General features: G+C 48.5%; 1 protein-coding gene across 6 annotated transcripts in view; it reads left to right on the forward strand.

The window, feature by feature from the left end:
- The window catches only part of cep170aa (centrosomal protein 170Aa), a 35,596-nt gene extending 21,081 nt beyond the window's left edge, over window positions 1-14,515 (forward strand). The window contains exons 9-20 of one of the 6 annotated variants that reach the window (XM_035531435.1): window positions 1,214-1,761; window positions 3,309-3,410; window positions 4,668-4,803; window positions 5,166-6,623; window positions 7,231-7,296; window positions 8,586-8,826; window positions 9,312-9,492; window positions 10,881-11,057; window positions 11,405-11,493; window positions 11,599-11,692; window positions 11,811-11,862; window positions 12,110-14,515. In XM_035531435.1, coding sequence (XP_035387328.1) covers window positions 1,214-1,761; window positions 3,309-3,410; window positions 4,668-4,803; window positions 5,166-6,623; window positions 7,231-7,296; window positions 8,586-8,826; window positions 9,312-9,492; window positions 10,881-11,057; window positions 11,405-11,493; window positions 11,599-11,692; window positions 11,811-11,862; window positions 12,110-12,357 — 3,392 coding nt within the window. In that variant the 3' untranslated portion in view covers window positions 12,358-14,515. The remainder of the gene's footprint in view (window positions 1-1,213; window positions 1,762-3,308; window positions 3,411-4,667; window positions 4,804-5,165; window positions 6,624-7,230; window positions 7,297-8,585; window positions 8,827-9,311; window positions 9,493-10,880; window positions 11,058-11,404; window positions 11,494-11,598; window positions 11,693-11,810; window positions 11,863-12,109) is intronic. The other 5 variants (XM_035531436.1, XM_035531437.1, XM_035531438.1 and 2 more) reach the window with 5 other exon arrangements.
- The last annotated feature ends 74 nt before the right edge of the window (window positions 14,516-14,589 follow it).

Below are 14,589 nucleotides of genomic sequence, written 5' to 3' on the forward strand. Positions count from 1 at the left end.
ACGTCAGTCCCCTTACGCATGACAAACCAGCGCAGGGCTCTGCTCTCACGATGTGTATTTGCAGAAAAGGAGAAGTTTGCAATTGCTATCTTTGTAGGAAGTATCAGAGAAGAAATTAGCCTTCCTTTTCAGTGGGACTTTGGGGATGTTTCTCTCTTTCATGCATGCTTCCACTCAGATGTAGAGCCTGTCACTTTGTAGCAGGGGAGCCCTCTTGTAATTTCATAATTAAGCGCCTGCTAATTTCTGATTACTTCATGCTTCTGGGGCCAGCAGAGTGCTGGCAGAGCTGACGAAAGCAGAGCTGCACGAGCTCTGTGTGTGTGTGTATGTGTGTGTGTGTGTGTGTGTGTGTGTGCTGGGTGATTTATGAGGGCCATTGCTGTCTGCAGTGAGTCTAGCACAAAGGCGTGTCCTGCTGTCCTACAAGGTGGACTCTCTCAGAGGTGTTTTGGTATCCAGAACGCTCCAGTCGGGGTATGGAGCCTCTTGTAGAGCACTGGAATTCGGGCTTTGGTTTGGACGGCTGGAGAACTCACGCGTGTTCTTACACAGCACTGAAAGAGGAGCAGGGAACATCCACTGAGCTACAGAGGGAATCCAAGCCCAGCGGGGTATAATTCATGACCTCAGGTGGGTGCTCAGACAGAGAGGGGCCTCCAATCAGACATCGCGAAGCATGATGATGTTATGATCAGGCATCACAAAGTGTTTATGCATGCTAGTGGGCGTAGTCAAGTTTGTTTGTTTGGGGGAGATGGCACTAGGTCGAGGAGATGAGTCATGGAGGACCGATGATGCAAGCCCCACTCATTCAAAGAGCGTGCTGTGTGCCTCAGAAGAGCCCCTTTGTCTGTGGGGCCTCTGCACGAGAGGCCGGTGTCTAGTGTGGGGTGACTCCCACCACCTCCCACAGCCGGGGTCTCAGCTCTGGCTGTATGCTGCCTCGGGAACTGCCTGAGCTCAAGAGTAGCCTCCTCCTCTGTGTTTTGTTCCCTGTAGCTGGCAGACTAGCGTGGTCTGAGCTAAATCCCTGTGTCTGGCATGCATTCCTCCTGCAAGGTGAGACGCCAGCCGCTCTGCACTCTCCCTCCACCCTGTGGGGCCCATGCGGGGGGTCTGGTTGCGGCCGCCCTCAGGCTGGCGTCCCGCGCACTCCTCCCCTGCTGGGCATGCGCTAAACACCCAGACGCTTCCCCTTCCCGCCCCGCAGGCAGCAAGCACGAGGACGGCACGCAGAGCGACTCGGAGAACGGCCTGGGCCTGCGCTTCGGCAGCCGGCGCCATGCGGCGCTGGAGGAGCGGCTGCGCGCTGCAGGCCTGCAGCGGGCCAGGATCGGCGAGGGTTCGCCGGCCGCCCCCGCCGGCCGCACCGCCTTCACCATCGAGTTCTTCGACGAGGACAACCCGCGCAAGCGCCGCTCCTACTCCTTCTCCCAGACGGCGCCGCTGGCCGGAGGAGGGGCGGGGGAGGGCCTTTGCCCAGCGCCGCCCCCGCGGCCCAAGGCGGCGGCGGCGGCGGACGGGGTCAAGGGCGTGGCCGCCACGCTGGCGGCGGTGGCGCCCACAGCAGCAAGGCTGCTACAGAAGCAGAGGTCGGAGGAGGGTGGCATAGCACGCAGCTCCGTCAGGGTGGGCCAGCCGGCTTCTGGAGATGAGCCACAGAAGCAGGACGACGACCAGAGTGACAAAGGCACCTATACCATTGAACTGGAGAACCACAACCCTGAGGAAGAAGAGGCCCGCTGTATGATTGACAAGGTATGGGCACGGGCTTGCGAACCTACACAGTCAGTCATTTCTACATAATCTGTATATAATCAGCCATTATGAATTAGTCCTCGCAGATACTTGGGTTGTTCGTGTTTGCTGGGTGTCTTCTGAAATGATTCACTAAAAGTGCTGAGCCCTAGTTGTGGTATCGGGAGAATGTTTTGGATTCTTCCACAGCATAGACTTGTACAGGCATCTATATCTGTGTGCCAAATTGTGGCTGAGAACAATAGAAGGTTTTCAGTGAAATTTTAGTCGGGTTTTAGCCTTTACCCTTAATTTAGTCTTGTGCATTTTTCATAGTTCTTTTCCATGTTTCTGTATTCGTGTATCTTAGGGAATATGCTGAATGCAGAGTGCTGAATGTGTACATGCACTTGGACTTGTTGCCATTATCTCATACTTTTGACAGAACCGAGGTCAGTCATTGTGGGCCAAACACATCATTGATGAAGGCGCGTTTGTTTCCAGGACTCGTGACTCTTGGCATATTGAGATGGCGAAACTTTGCACTAAGCTTTCAAGCAGACTCAAACAGCCAGTGTGTTCTGTCTTGTATGCTGTGATCCTTCACATCCAGGCTGAAGTGCTGAGGTTTTGGTTTTGCCTGGAGATCTCTCTTAACAGCAAGCAAGTATCCCCCACTGTGAATCTACATCTAATGCTCTTGTAATGGTCCTCTGCACCCAGCTCTGCAATTCCATTATTCTGTTTATCCCCAGGGGGCTCGAAAGTCATGTCTTTTAACACAGCATCTGTATGCAGTACTTTACCGTCGTCTTTGTAGTGGTACTTACTTTTAATTAGAAATGTTGTTGAGGGACCTGCAAAGTGCCCAAAAAGAAGAAATTGATTGAAACCATGGGCTACTGGATACATTGAAGTGTGAATGACAGGATGAATTAACAGGTTGAAAGAGTGGACAGAGTAATGGATGGATTGATGAATAGACAGATGGATGGTTGGATGGATGGATGGATGGGCTTGTGCATGTTAGTAAGGTCCCTGGTCTTGCGTCTTTGATGCTAGCGAGGACTGGGGTTGCCAGTCATCCGTTTTTCACCCAGACAGTCCAATTTTAAGGCTCCATGTCTGGTTTTGACTTGATTTGTCTGTTGTTGTTTTTTTTGGATGATCTCTGAACTACTGGAGGGGTTGAACAAGCAACACAATCATATTGGTCAGTTTGTCTGTCACTTCTCTCTGCCCACCATCACCACCCCCCCATACCATGTTTAGGCCAAACAAAAGTTGGCATTCCAAGTCAAATACAAAGTACAGGGTGAAGACACCTAACTGATGAGTCTAATGGAATAGGAGTGTCCAGTTCTGGATGGTTGAACAGGTGGCAAGCTCACTAGTTAACACACTCAGCTTCATGTGTGGTTGCCATGGAGCCACGGCGCGGGGATGTGTGGTCCATAGCTCCGGAGCTTTGAAGCCTCAGCTCGCTGCTCAGGTGCCGGTGTCTCATGTTTCTCAGACGAGAGAAGGAGCTCTTGTTCCTCATGCTTCTGTGTCTCTGTGCTGTGTAGGTGTTTGGGGTGGAGAGCTCGCAGGAACCCGGATGCCCTGGGCAACAGCAAGCTGTTAGAAAAACTAAGGACAGCAAGAAAACCGGTGGCACTACAGCTGAGGTAATGATGGCTTTATTGTTTACTGTGGGACTGTTTGCACCATGCTCAATTGTCTTTTATTGCTGTAGCTCTTAAGGGGATTATGAGTGGGACTCCAATTTATTTATTCCAATCTAATGGGTGCAGCCTGCAATTTTTTGAACAATGATTGTAAATTGAACGGTTCACGAGGTTGCCGAGGTTTTCCGATCATTTCTGTGCTGCGCTGTGTGCTGCAGCATCTTGGTCGTCAGCAGCGCTTCGAGTGCGGCGCATGTGCGGGTCTCTCAGGAGACCTGACATTCGGAATCAGTAAAGAAATGATGCAGGCCTAGCCTGTGGGCAAATATAGCTACAGGAACAAGTCCAGGCTGTTAGAGGTGTGTGGAGGGAGAGTGTGCCGTGCATGAGAATGTCTGATTGCTTTAAAGAGCCGTTCCACTAGCCCTTAATCAGTGGGAGGCATTCCCTTAACACAGAGCGTAGGCCACTCACGGACTGACCCAGTTAAAGGACGAGAGGAGGAGTGGAGTCCTCTCGCCTCGAGGCACACGCACGTAGTGAAGCTGAAAGGCTGTGCTGCACCACTGCAGTGGTATTGCGTTCAAGCAAAGCAGGCACCAACACGCTGCTTGAAAAATCAATTTTGCGAAAGACCCGGGGGGGCGGGGGGGGGGGGGATGTCCTTTTGCAGTAATTTTGCAGCTAAGGACTAGGGTTGGACGGTATGGCCAAATGGGATATTATGATACATTTTCATGATATTTATCTTTTTCAGAGGTTACAGACAAAATGATTGCAATGCACCAGCTACATTTAAAAGAAGCATTTATTAGAATGATGTTTTTATGTAGGTGTTTTAATACCTATTTAAGAACAGAATAAAGCGAGAAATTTCTTTAAAAAATATGATGATGGCTAATATCCAGTCAGGAACATGTTACTATGCAGTTTTAATTCATGTGACATTACTGTTGTTTAAAGGCCCTTTGTAGTTTTTAATGAAACTTGCAGTTGATCACTAGATGATGGAAGCTAGATGATTTCTAGATGATTTCTAGATGATAATCACAGTATCAGTAACATATGGCTGAGCCCTACCAAAAACCTCTGTAAGCAGTTAAGAATATTAATGCTTAAGACTGAGCTAATTAGTAAGTTAATGAAGTGCACTACCAGCCGCCCGCCTCAATGGAGGTTTTGTGTTCACACTCTGAGGCTGTACAAGGAGTGTCCTGATTGGTTGTTTTCAAGCTCATAACACTTGTTCATCTGTAGGACCTCGTGGCAGAGTCGATTGCTGTCGGCAGTCCACGCTGGGTTTCCCAGTGGGCCAGTTTAGCTGCTAATCACACTAGAACTGATCCTGAGGGCTCGGGGGCCGAACCCCTCGCCTTCGTCCATCAGGAGCGAGGTACACGCCTTCATCTCATCACCGTCATCTCATATTCTTCACTGGGCTTATGTGGTGCATTTGGAAATGCTGAACCTGTCATGAGAACTGCATGCTCCTGAAAATGCTTATTTATTTATGTTTATAAAAAGGCAGTATAAGTAGAAATAGTAGAAGATCATTTACAGTATTGCAAATTTATATTTACAAATTTTGTAATGGATGCAAACAAAAATGAGGCTTTAAACATGAAACATAGCCTGTTTTCTTTACAATGCAGCTTCTCATAGGGGCTGTTGATTAATTTCCATAGGACTCATGTGCAGTACGAATGTGCTCGAATCTCTCAAACTGAAAAGCCAATAGCAGCATTTGCCTTTCAGACACTGATGCCTTGGAGTCTATGAAGAGCACCAGCTCTGCCACCTCCAGCCAGGCGGAGCGCAAGAGGAGGACGCTGCCTCAGCTCCCCATCGACGAGAGGAGCAAGCTGGCCAAGGCCTCCTCCTCCGGCCTGCGTTCAGAGATCGGCGAGAAGCAGGACACGGAGCCCCAGGAGAAGGAGAGCCACAGCGAGCACAAAGGAGATGGGGAGTGCACGCCTCCTGCAAAGCCAGGCCGCGCCGCCGAGCCACACGCACGCCCAACGAAGGGTGCAGAGATCGTTGGCGAGGGGGGCCGCGGGAGGCGGGGCGAGGACCGGAGCAGGGCGAGTGATGGTGAGAGGAGCGGCAAGCCGCTGGTGAGGCAGGGCAGCTTCACCATCGAGAGGCCGAGCGCCAACGTGCCCGCCGAGCTGATCCCACGCATCGGCCGGCGCGAGCGCAGCGACTCGGCCGGCAGCATGGACACGGCCACGCTGCTGAAGGACACCGAGGCTGTCATGGCCTTCCTGGAAGCCAAGCTACGCAACGAGAAGAAGGCGGGGCCAGAGACAGAGGCGGGGCGTTCGGTGTCGCCGGAGTCGGACGTGGACACGGGCAGCGCGGCCAGCCAGGCAGCCGTCGAGGCCGAGCGGAAGGCCGCGCAGAAACGCCGCTCGCTCTCAAGCCTTCACAGGGAGAAGAGCAGCGCAAGCTCAGCGGCCAAGAGCGCGGCTGGCGCGCGCGAGCGCCTGGAGAGGAAGGCCAAGAGCAAGGGCATGGGGGAGGGGCGCCCGGACCCCAGGCGCCCCCCGCCAGCTGGCCCGCGGGCACGCCAGCCCTCCCTGGACCTGACAGACGATGAGCAGACATCCTCGCTGCCCATTTCTGACATCCTCTCCTCTGACCAGGAGACCTACTCCAGCCGCTCGCACGGCCGCGGAACGCTCGCTTCCACGGATGAGCCGTCACACGCCAAACTGGACCCGTCCAAGGGCGGCAGAGCCACTAAGCCCAGCAGCAAGGCCCCGCAAGCCAGCGGGGCGTCCGCGGCCAAGCCCGCGGGGTTGCCCCAGCCGCGGCCCACGAGGGCCTCGCTGCTGCGCCGGGCACGGCTGGGCGACGCATCCGACACGGATCTCGCCGACGCCGACCGCGTCTCTGTGGCCTCCGAGGTGTCCACCACCAGCTCCACATCTAAGCCGCCATCCGGGAGGAAGGCCCCGTCCCGGCTGGACATGCTGGCCCAGCCCAGGCGCACCAGATTGGGCTCCTTCTCGGCACGCAGTGACTCGGAGGCCACGGCGGGCCGCGGGGCGGCCGCCGTGCGCATGTCCGCCGAGACAGCCCTGCGGCTGGGCCTCCGCGCTCCCACCCCTGCTGATGGCAAACTGAACCCACGCCTGCGTGCCAACAGCGTCTCCAAACTGGCTGACGCCAAGAGCAAAGTCACACTTCCTGCCTCAAGCACCCCCGCAGGTGAGCCCCCTCACTGGCTGACAGCATGCGCACCACGCGTGTAGTACATCACCGGGTATGGTTAGAGTAACTGAACAGGTCTCGGCTTCCCAAAAGCAACGCAATGTTAAGATCATCAAATGGGAGGGTGTTCAGTGTAATATTCTCTCTACCACGTAAAGATGATCTTTGCGTTATGATGCTTTTGGGAAATCGAGCAATGTACTGTTAACAATAAAACAAATTGGGAAAGACATGTATTAATAATTAATAATGAATCAATTATTTATTATTGAATTTAATAATTCATTATGAAAAGATTAATAAAAGGTATTTTAATGTTGTGTCAGAGGAGGTACTTTCAGAGAATGCATCCAAAACCACAGTACCCCAGACCGTGCAAATCTAGTGAAGTGTCCATTTTTGCTTGTGATGTTAATCCAGCCTCAAATGATGGGCGGGCGGACAGGCCTAGCATTCATTTCTCCCATACAACCAGATTCAGAGTGACTGCTCAGGACATTTCCGTCTCTCTGTGTCTGATTTTTCATTGTCTGCCGCCTGTAATTGTCTGGTGTGTAACTTTCGGTAACTGGTCTGTCCCTGCATGCATCTGTTGTCCGTAAAGAGAGCGTTTACACAGAGCTGCCTCTCGCAGAGCCTGAGGATGGCCTCACAGAGGACCAGCCCATGGGTACTGTACCACCTCTGGGCTGTGTGTGCTTTTCATTCCCTTTGTGTGTGTGTGTGTGTGTGTTTCAGTGCGCTTGTGCAAGTGTCTGTGCATGCCAGACCATGGTCAAATGTGTATCCGAATGTCTGAAGAAATAGAACATGATAATGAAAACATGCAGATGTTTTCCTCTCCAAGGCTGTGCTCCATACCTTGCATATTGCTGCTGTGGGTTTGTCTTGGCTTTGGTGAGCGCGTGAGCTTTACCTCCAGTTACCAGCCTGGAAGAACAGTCTTGACACTGTACTCTATCCTCAGTAGATTACTACTTTGTAATCATCAGGACTTACAGTATTACAGATCAAGTCAAAGATATTTAGCCGTGTCTCCATGCTGATGCAAGCACTTTGTAATCTGAATTGAAGTCGGTTACAATCACCTAATGTTGTCATCATGGCTCCCCCTGATGGCAGTAATATATAATGACAGGCTGGTCTGGTTTGTTAAGAACAAGCAACCTCGTCCCAGATCCTGTATTTTGTTCAGTGTAATTATGACTTAAGAGTGGAGAGAAGGTAGCAGAGTGTGTGCTTGTCATAACTTGGCTAGTGCTGCATAGTTTAGATCTCACCGTGGCGAGGGTTACTCTTTGCTGTTTACGGGCTTTGACTTCTGCCTGGGACGCTGCTAGGCTAACACATAGCGATTCAAGGCTTTTAGGTGCCTTCAATTACAGCCATACACGATACTGTATAAAACATTTCAGCCAAATTCTCCACTCCCATTTGAAACAAGGTTTTTCCCATAATTATGTAAAGTATTGGATGTTGCAAATGACAACGATCGATCAGAAAAAAATGTGTCAGATTTGAACAAGAATTTCTTAATGATTCTGTTAATTAGCAGTTGAACATTTACTGTCGGCTGACATAAAAAACCTTGTCAATGGTGGAAGGAGATTGTGGGTTTGAACCATTTGCGTGTGGTGTGTATGTCTGGTGCTCTTCTTATCCTGGAACAACACAGGTCTTACTGTGTGTGTGTCTAATATCGAGAAGAGTCAAGCTGACATATTGACAAGAACTTCCTACGGCCACTCATCACCACTCATCTGCTTGTCTTTCTCTGCCTCTGTCGTTTTCCTGTTTTCATTAAGACCCATGTAATATCCCCTAATCGCATACTGCTGCTTGACGTAGACATTCGGTTTGCCAGCTCTGAATGGCAGGATAGAGTGTGGCTATGCTGTATGCCCTCACCACCGATCCGTAAAGATTCCACAGTAACCATGACTTCCTGTCTCCATGCAGTCGGGAACAGGTGGAGACGCATGCCTCCAGAGTATGCCTCCACCTCCGAGGATGAGTTCGGCTCCAACCGGAACTCCCCCAAGCACGGTCGCCTGCGGCCGGGCACCACCCTGCGTGCCAGCCGGCTGGGCGGCTCGGCCCCAGCCACGCCCAGCCTGGGTGGCATCGCCCTCAAGCACAGGATGAGGGAACAGGAAGACTACATCCGAGACTGGACCGCCCACAGCGAGGAGATCGCCAGGTACCTATCAACTCCGCCTTTTTCTAACTCTTTGTTTCCTTTTGGAAGATAGACACTGGACTCTAGCCACGTATTTCTTTGTCCATTCTGTGGTGGGCTGTCGACTCGTTTGAGCGTCCTGTCACGTTGAGTTTGGACCTTAACAGTGAGGGCGAGTACCACAGAGAAACTCCAGACAGTGTCCACAATCCATTCTGCCTGTTTCACTCTCCACCAAAACACCTAATCAGTAATCAGTATTCACCAGTATTTACCAGTGTTTATCTTATCATTAGATTATCCAGACTCTGCAGGTTTCACTGCTTCCAAGTATCTTTGTCTAACTTTAGAAGCATCTTGGCTGGTTAATCAGATATTTGATGGACCTTCCTGACAGCAGGGTGGATAATTCCAGAGCCATGTTGGTTTTGTTCAGTCTAGGACTAAATTGCAGTTTTAAATGAGATTTAAAACTGGTTCAAATTGAGATTTAAAACTGGTCATAGGTTATTCCCCTGTGTGCGCAGGATCAGCCAGGACCTGGCGAAGGACCTGGCCATCCTGGCGCGGGAGATCCACGACGTGGCCGGCGAGATCGACTCGGTCAGTTCTTCAGGCACAGCGCCAAGCACCACGGTCAGCACGGCAGCCACCACGCCTGGCTCTGCCATCGACACCCGGGAGGAGGTAGAGAATGCTCCGCTGCAGAGCTCCCACCACACTCGCTCCAGTTAGCAGCCCACAGAGGCCAGCAAGCCTGAGCCAGGGGACTGTTTTCAATAACTGAATGAAAGCTAGAAGGGGCCAGTCAACAGACCAGACATGCTGGTGGATAGTAACTGTTCTTGTTTCACTTCCTTTCCCCATCAGCCCCATTTTGGCCTTTTTTTAGTGAGCTTTAAGCCTTTGACATCTATCTTAAGCTCAAGAGTGTGATGGGGACTATATTTTACTGTAACATTATACACCACTGCACTGTATGTAAAATCACTACTATACATACTATACACCACTGCACTGTACGTAATATCACTACTATACACCACTGTATGTAATATCACTACTATACATACTATACACCACTGCACTGTAACATCACTACTATACACCATTGCAGTGTATGTAACATCACTACTATACACTACTGTATGTAAGATCACTAGTATACATACTATACACCACTACACTCTTTGTAAGATCACTACTATACACCACTGCACTGTATGTAAGATCATTAATATACACCACTGCACTGTATGTAAGATCACTACTATACACCACTGTATGTAAGATCATTACTATACATACTATACACCACTACACTGTAAGATCACTACTATACACCACTGCACTGTATGTAAGATCACAAATATACACCACTGCACTGTATTTAAGATCACTACTAGACACCACTGCACTGTATTTAAGATCACTACTATACACCACTGCACTTTATGTAACATCACTACTATACACCACTGCACTGTATGTAAGATCACTAATATACACCACTGCACTGTATTTAAGATCACTACTAGACACCACTGCACTGTAACATCACTACTATACATACTTTACACCACTGCACTATATGTAACATCACTACTATACACCACTGCACTGTATTTAAGATCACTACTAGACACCACTGCACTGTATTTAAGATCACTACTAGACACCACTGCACTGTAACATCACTACTATACATACTTTACACCACTGCACTGTATGTCAGATCACTATTATACACCACAGCAATGTATGAAAGATCACTGCTATACACTTCTGTACCGTATGTAACTGCAGTGTATATCAACTCACTGTTACACAGCACTACACTGTAAATGACTGTTAACTGTTAAACCCAACTGCTGTGTGTGTGATCTGACTCTTACACAGCACTGCACTGTGCATAAGCTCACTGTCATACAGCACTACACTGTATATATCCAGCTGTACATGTGCCCCCTGCTGAGTGCACCTGTGTGTCAGTGAACACTGCTCTCCATCCCTTCACCTACTCATTTCATCTCACTGCTTCTGCCTCCCCCCTCGTCTGCTGCTCTTGCCCCCAGCTGGTGGACCGTGTCTTTGACGAAAGCCTGAACTTTCGCAAGATCCCCACTGCAGTGCAGACCAAGGCCCCCGAGATCAATGGGCGGCCGGTGGAGCTGCGGTCCCGCACCCCCGACAGCCTGGACCCGCAGACCGCCCTGCGCAGACGCACGTGGAACCGAGACGAGGTCAGGCCGGTACGAGCTCCTACGCCACCTACGGCACTGCCCTTACGCACACAGACATCAGACTCATACGTCTGAGCCGCGTGTGTAGGTACAGCAGATCAGAAGTGCAGTAATACATGCTGATTAGCAGCCGTGCTCATTAGTTACATTCTCATGTGTTTTGGTTCCCACTCTTTTGCCACTCAAAATTTTGTCATCACAGATGCCAGTCAGTGCTCACCCCCCACGCCCCCCCCCCCCAGGACAGTTTGAACAAAACGGTTATTGTTTTTTACCATGTGCACAGTTATGCGTGTTCCAGATCATTCTGTATTATGTGAAATGCTCTAAATCCTGTTGGTGTGCATTTGTCGTAGGCGGTGTTAGACAGCTTGCTGTTGACATCAGTATCTCAACTGTCTTCCAAAATCCGCCAAACTGTGGACAAAACAGCAGGCAAAATCAGGTCAGTCCTTTGAAAACTTGTCATGGTTTACAAATGTGAAAAAATGCAGAATTATGTCAGTTATTTTAATTAAATATAATGTTGGAATTTTCTTCTCTCTTCAAGGATATTGTTTAAGGACAAGGACAGGAAATGGGATGATATTGAGAGCAAACTTAGTTGTGAGAGTGATGTACCACTCCTGAAAACCAGTAACAAGGTGCGTTCCATGGCAAAAAATATTAAACACCAGTTTCGATCCTCAGACCAGTCCTAGGTAGTTTTACAGAATAAGTAATCTAATTGGATCCAACTAATAATACTTTTGTGTACTCCAGGAAATCTCGTCAATTTTAACAGAGCTGAAAAGGGTGGAAAAGCAGCTTCAAGGTAGGCCTTGAAGGACACACAACCAGTGCTGCTTTTAGTCAGCTTCAATGAGTCTTCCTCTTGAGTTTTTGAAAAATATGTCTCCACTTACTTTCTCTACTTTACCTGTCTCACAATTGCTTATTCCCACAAACCCTGACACACACTTCACCTCTTGGGCCAGGGAATTTCCAGATCTTGGAGTAGACTGGTGAATACCTCGAACATGCCTACCCCTGTTTTCAAATAGTCCATCTCTTTCCTGCAGTCATAAATGTCATGGTGGACCCTGACGGAACCCTTGACGCCCTGACCAGCCTGGGCCTGGCCAGCCCTAGCACGGCCAAAGCCAAGACCAGCCCCAGAGGCCCCCAGTCTGCCAACGGAGCCTCCACGTCTGCCTCCACCATTTCGCCCAGCCGAGAGGTACCCAGCCTGGGACTGGACCTCGGCCACCCCCGCCCCTGCCCCCGCGCCCACCCTAGTGCAGAGGCGAGCGCCATTACCAGCAAGTGAACCGAAAGCATTCAAACCCTCAGAACACAGAAAACCGAACTTCTAATGCATAATTCGAAATGATCTGAGGATTAATAAACCTTTACTTGTACATACTATATTGCGCCTATCATTTACCGAAAGCTGACATGTGAGAAACGTCCATATTTTGTCCCTCGAATGCAGCAGTGAAGGTCAAACTGTGGACTTGGACCTTGATACACAGTGCAGCTGAGCAAGCAGACCCATCTGCTGCTGACAGGACACAAGAATCATTGTTACCAATGTGTTACATTTGCTAGATGTCATAGTTGGTCTGTGTGCGCATGTGTGTGTGTGTGTGTGTGTGTGTGTGTGTGTGTGTAATTGTTCCCTTTCAACTTTAAAAACAACTCCAGTGCCTGTATGCTCTCGTTGTAAGTGTACCTGTTCTACTAATGGCAAGAACTTATAAAACAACCGCATTCATGTCTGTTTGACGAGAGGGAACATTTTCCATGTACTGCATGCACCAGCGCTGGGGTCTTGGGAGGTTGGTCATGTCAGATTAACAGTCATTGAGGTCAGAGAACGAGACCAAGGCCTGCAACCAGAAGAACATCATTTTATGAGAGATTCAAAAGACAGTCACAGAGGAAAGACAGATGAAAGATATAAAACCTTTCATTAAGTGGACATTCCCGAGAACAGAAGTGTGACTGTGAAGTGTAACTCAAAACATCTTACCAAAGTATGTAGAACCCTACACAGACATGGGGCAACAGTCACTTCAAATTCCATCCAGTGTACCTAAGTGGCTGTGCTAGGAAATCTTTAAATGCCATCTATGTCTTGATCACACAAAGTGCATTTATGCTATTAAAAGCATATTTCAACTCAGTGATTTTGGCTATACCTCCAGTAGAAAAAAAAAAGATCAATAAGCTCTTGATCTTTATGCACTGATTTTTTTTTTACTTTTGGGCTAAAAAAAAAAACATATAAACCTTATTACAAGACAGTCCAAAAGTTCAGTTGGAGGTTTTAATTAGCAGTTGACCTACAGCTGACGCACGTCAGAATGTTGTTCTCCATGTTAGAAGGTGTTCAGAAGATATGCAGTATTAGACAATGACTTAGTGAAATGTTTTATGACTGTGCTGTCCATCTCACATTTACTAATATGTTCTCTCTGGTTTGTGCTGTTGACATCTTAACTTGAGCCCTGGAGCAAACAGGCTTGCTTTTTTTTTCCTCGCTTACGATAATAAACTTGCAGTCCTTCAAACGCACATTTGGTTTTTAACAGCCAAGATTCCGTACACTAACATTCTCTGTTATCAGAGGAACTTTGTGTGCACTTGGGGGAAGTAGTTGCCAAGTCTGAGCTAATGGGCCGTTTGTGTCTCCATGGGGCTCAGAAAGCTCACCAGTCGTCTTGTTCACGGAGGAAGGTGTTCCGACATCGTGTGTATACTATTTTTCCTTAATCTCCCGTTTACTTTGCTGCTTGGGTGTATTTACATTGACGGGGGAGGGTGGGGCTGTCACCAAACCGCTTACCTGGCCGTTCTCTGTGAATCTGTGTCGTAGAGAGAGTATGAGTTAGTGCATCTGTAATTAGGAACTGAAACAGTAGTGAAGATTGGTACAGGACTAAACACTTAGGTTTTTTATGTTTGGTAAATGTATGATGTCACTAAGTGCCCGGTATGGAAAATGTAGTTCTTGGGCCTTTTAGAAATGGAAACGATTATGTAGCGTGCTGGTGTCACTTTGCACATCCCAGACTTATGTACATTAATAATGTTATGTGTTAAAACCCATACAGGGTACAAAAAGACATGATACCAAAATCATAAGAGTACATTTTGCTGTTCTTAGAACAGGTTGCATTATCAGTGGGACAAACCCTATTTTACAGTAAAACTGACCTATTGCAGGTTTTGGCAGTATATCACTGTACACTTGACATGTTTTACAAGATGAGGAACAGCAAACATGCTTGGTACAGGGTCTTTTGGTTTTTATTTCAGTTGGTGCAGTTTACACATTTCTGTATCATATCATTTTATGTTGTTCCTCAAAAATAATTTTATTTATTTTTGTTTTTGTTTATTGCATCAAATTGTTGCATCGCATTTTTTTGTTTTCAGTTAATGGAATCTTATTGCTACTCTCAATAAAGGAGGAAATATTTCTGGAGTTTTTGCTTTCTGGAACTCTGAGCATTTGAATAAGGATACTGTTCTACACACAAATGTTTGATAAGCT

This window comes from Electrophorus electricus, chromosome 11 (assembly GCF_013358815.1).
Source record: "Electrophorus electricus isolate fEleEle1 chromosome 11, fEleEle1.pri, whole genome shotgun sequence".
NCBI lineage: Eukaryota > Metazoa > Chordata > Actinopteri > Gymnotiformes > Gymnotidae > Electrophorus > Electrophorus electricus.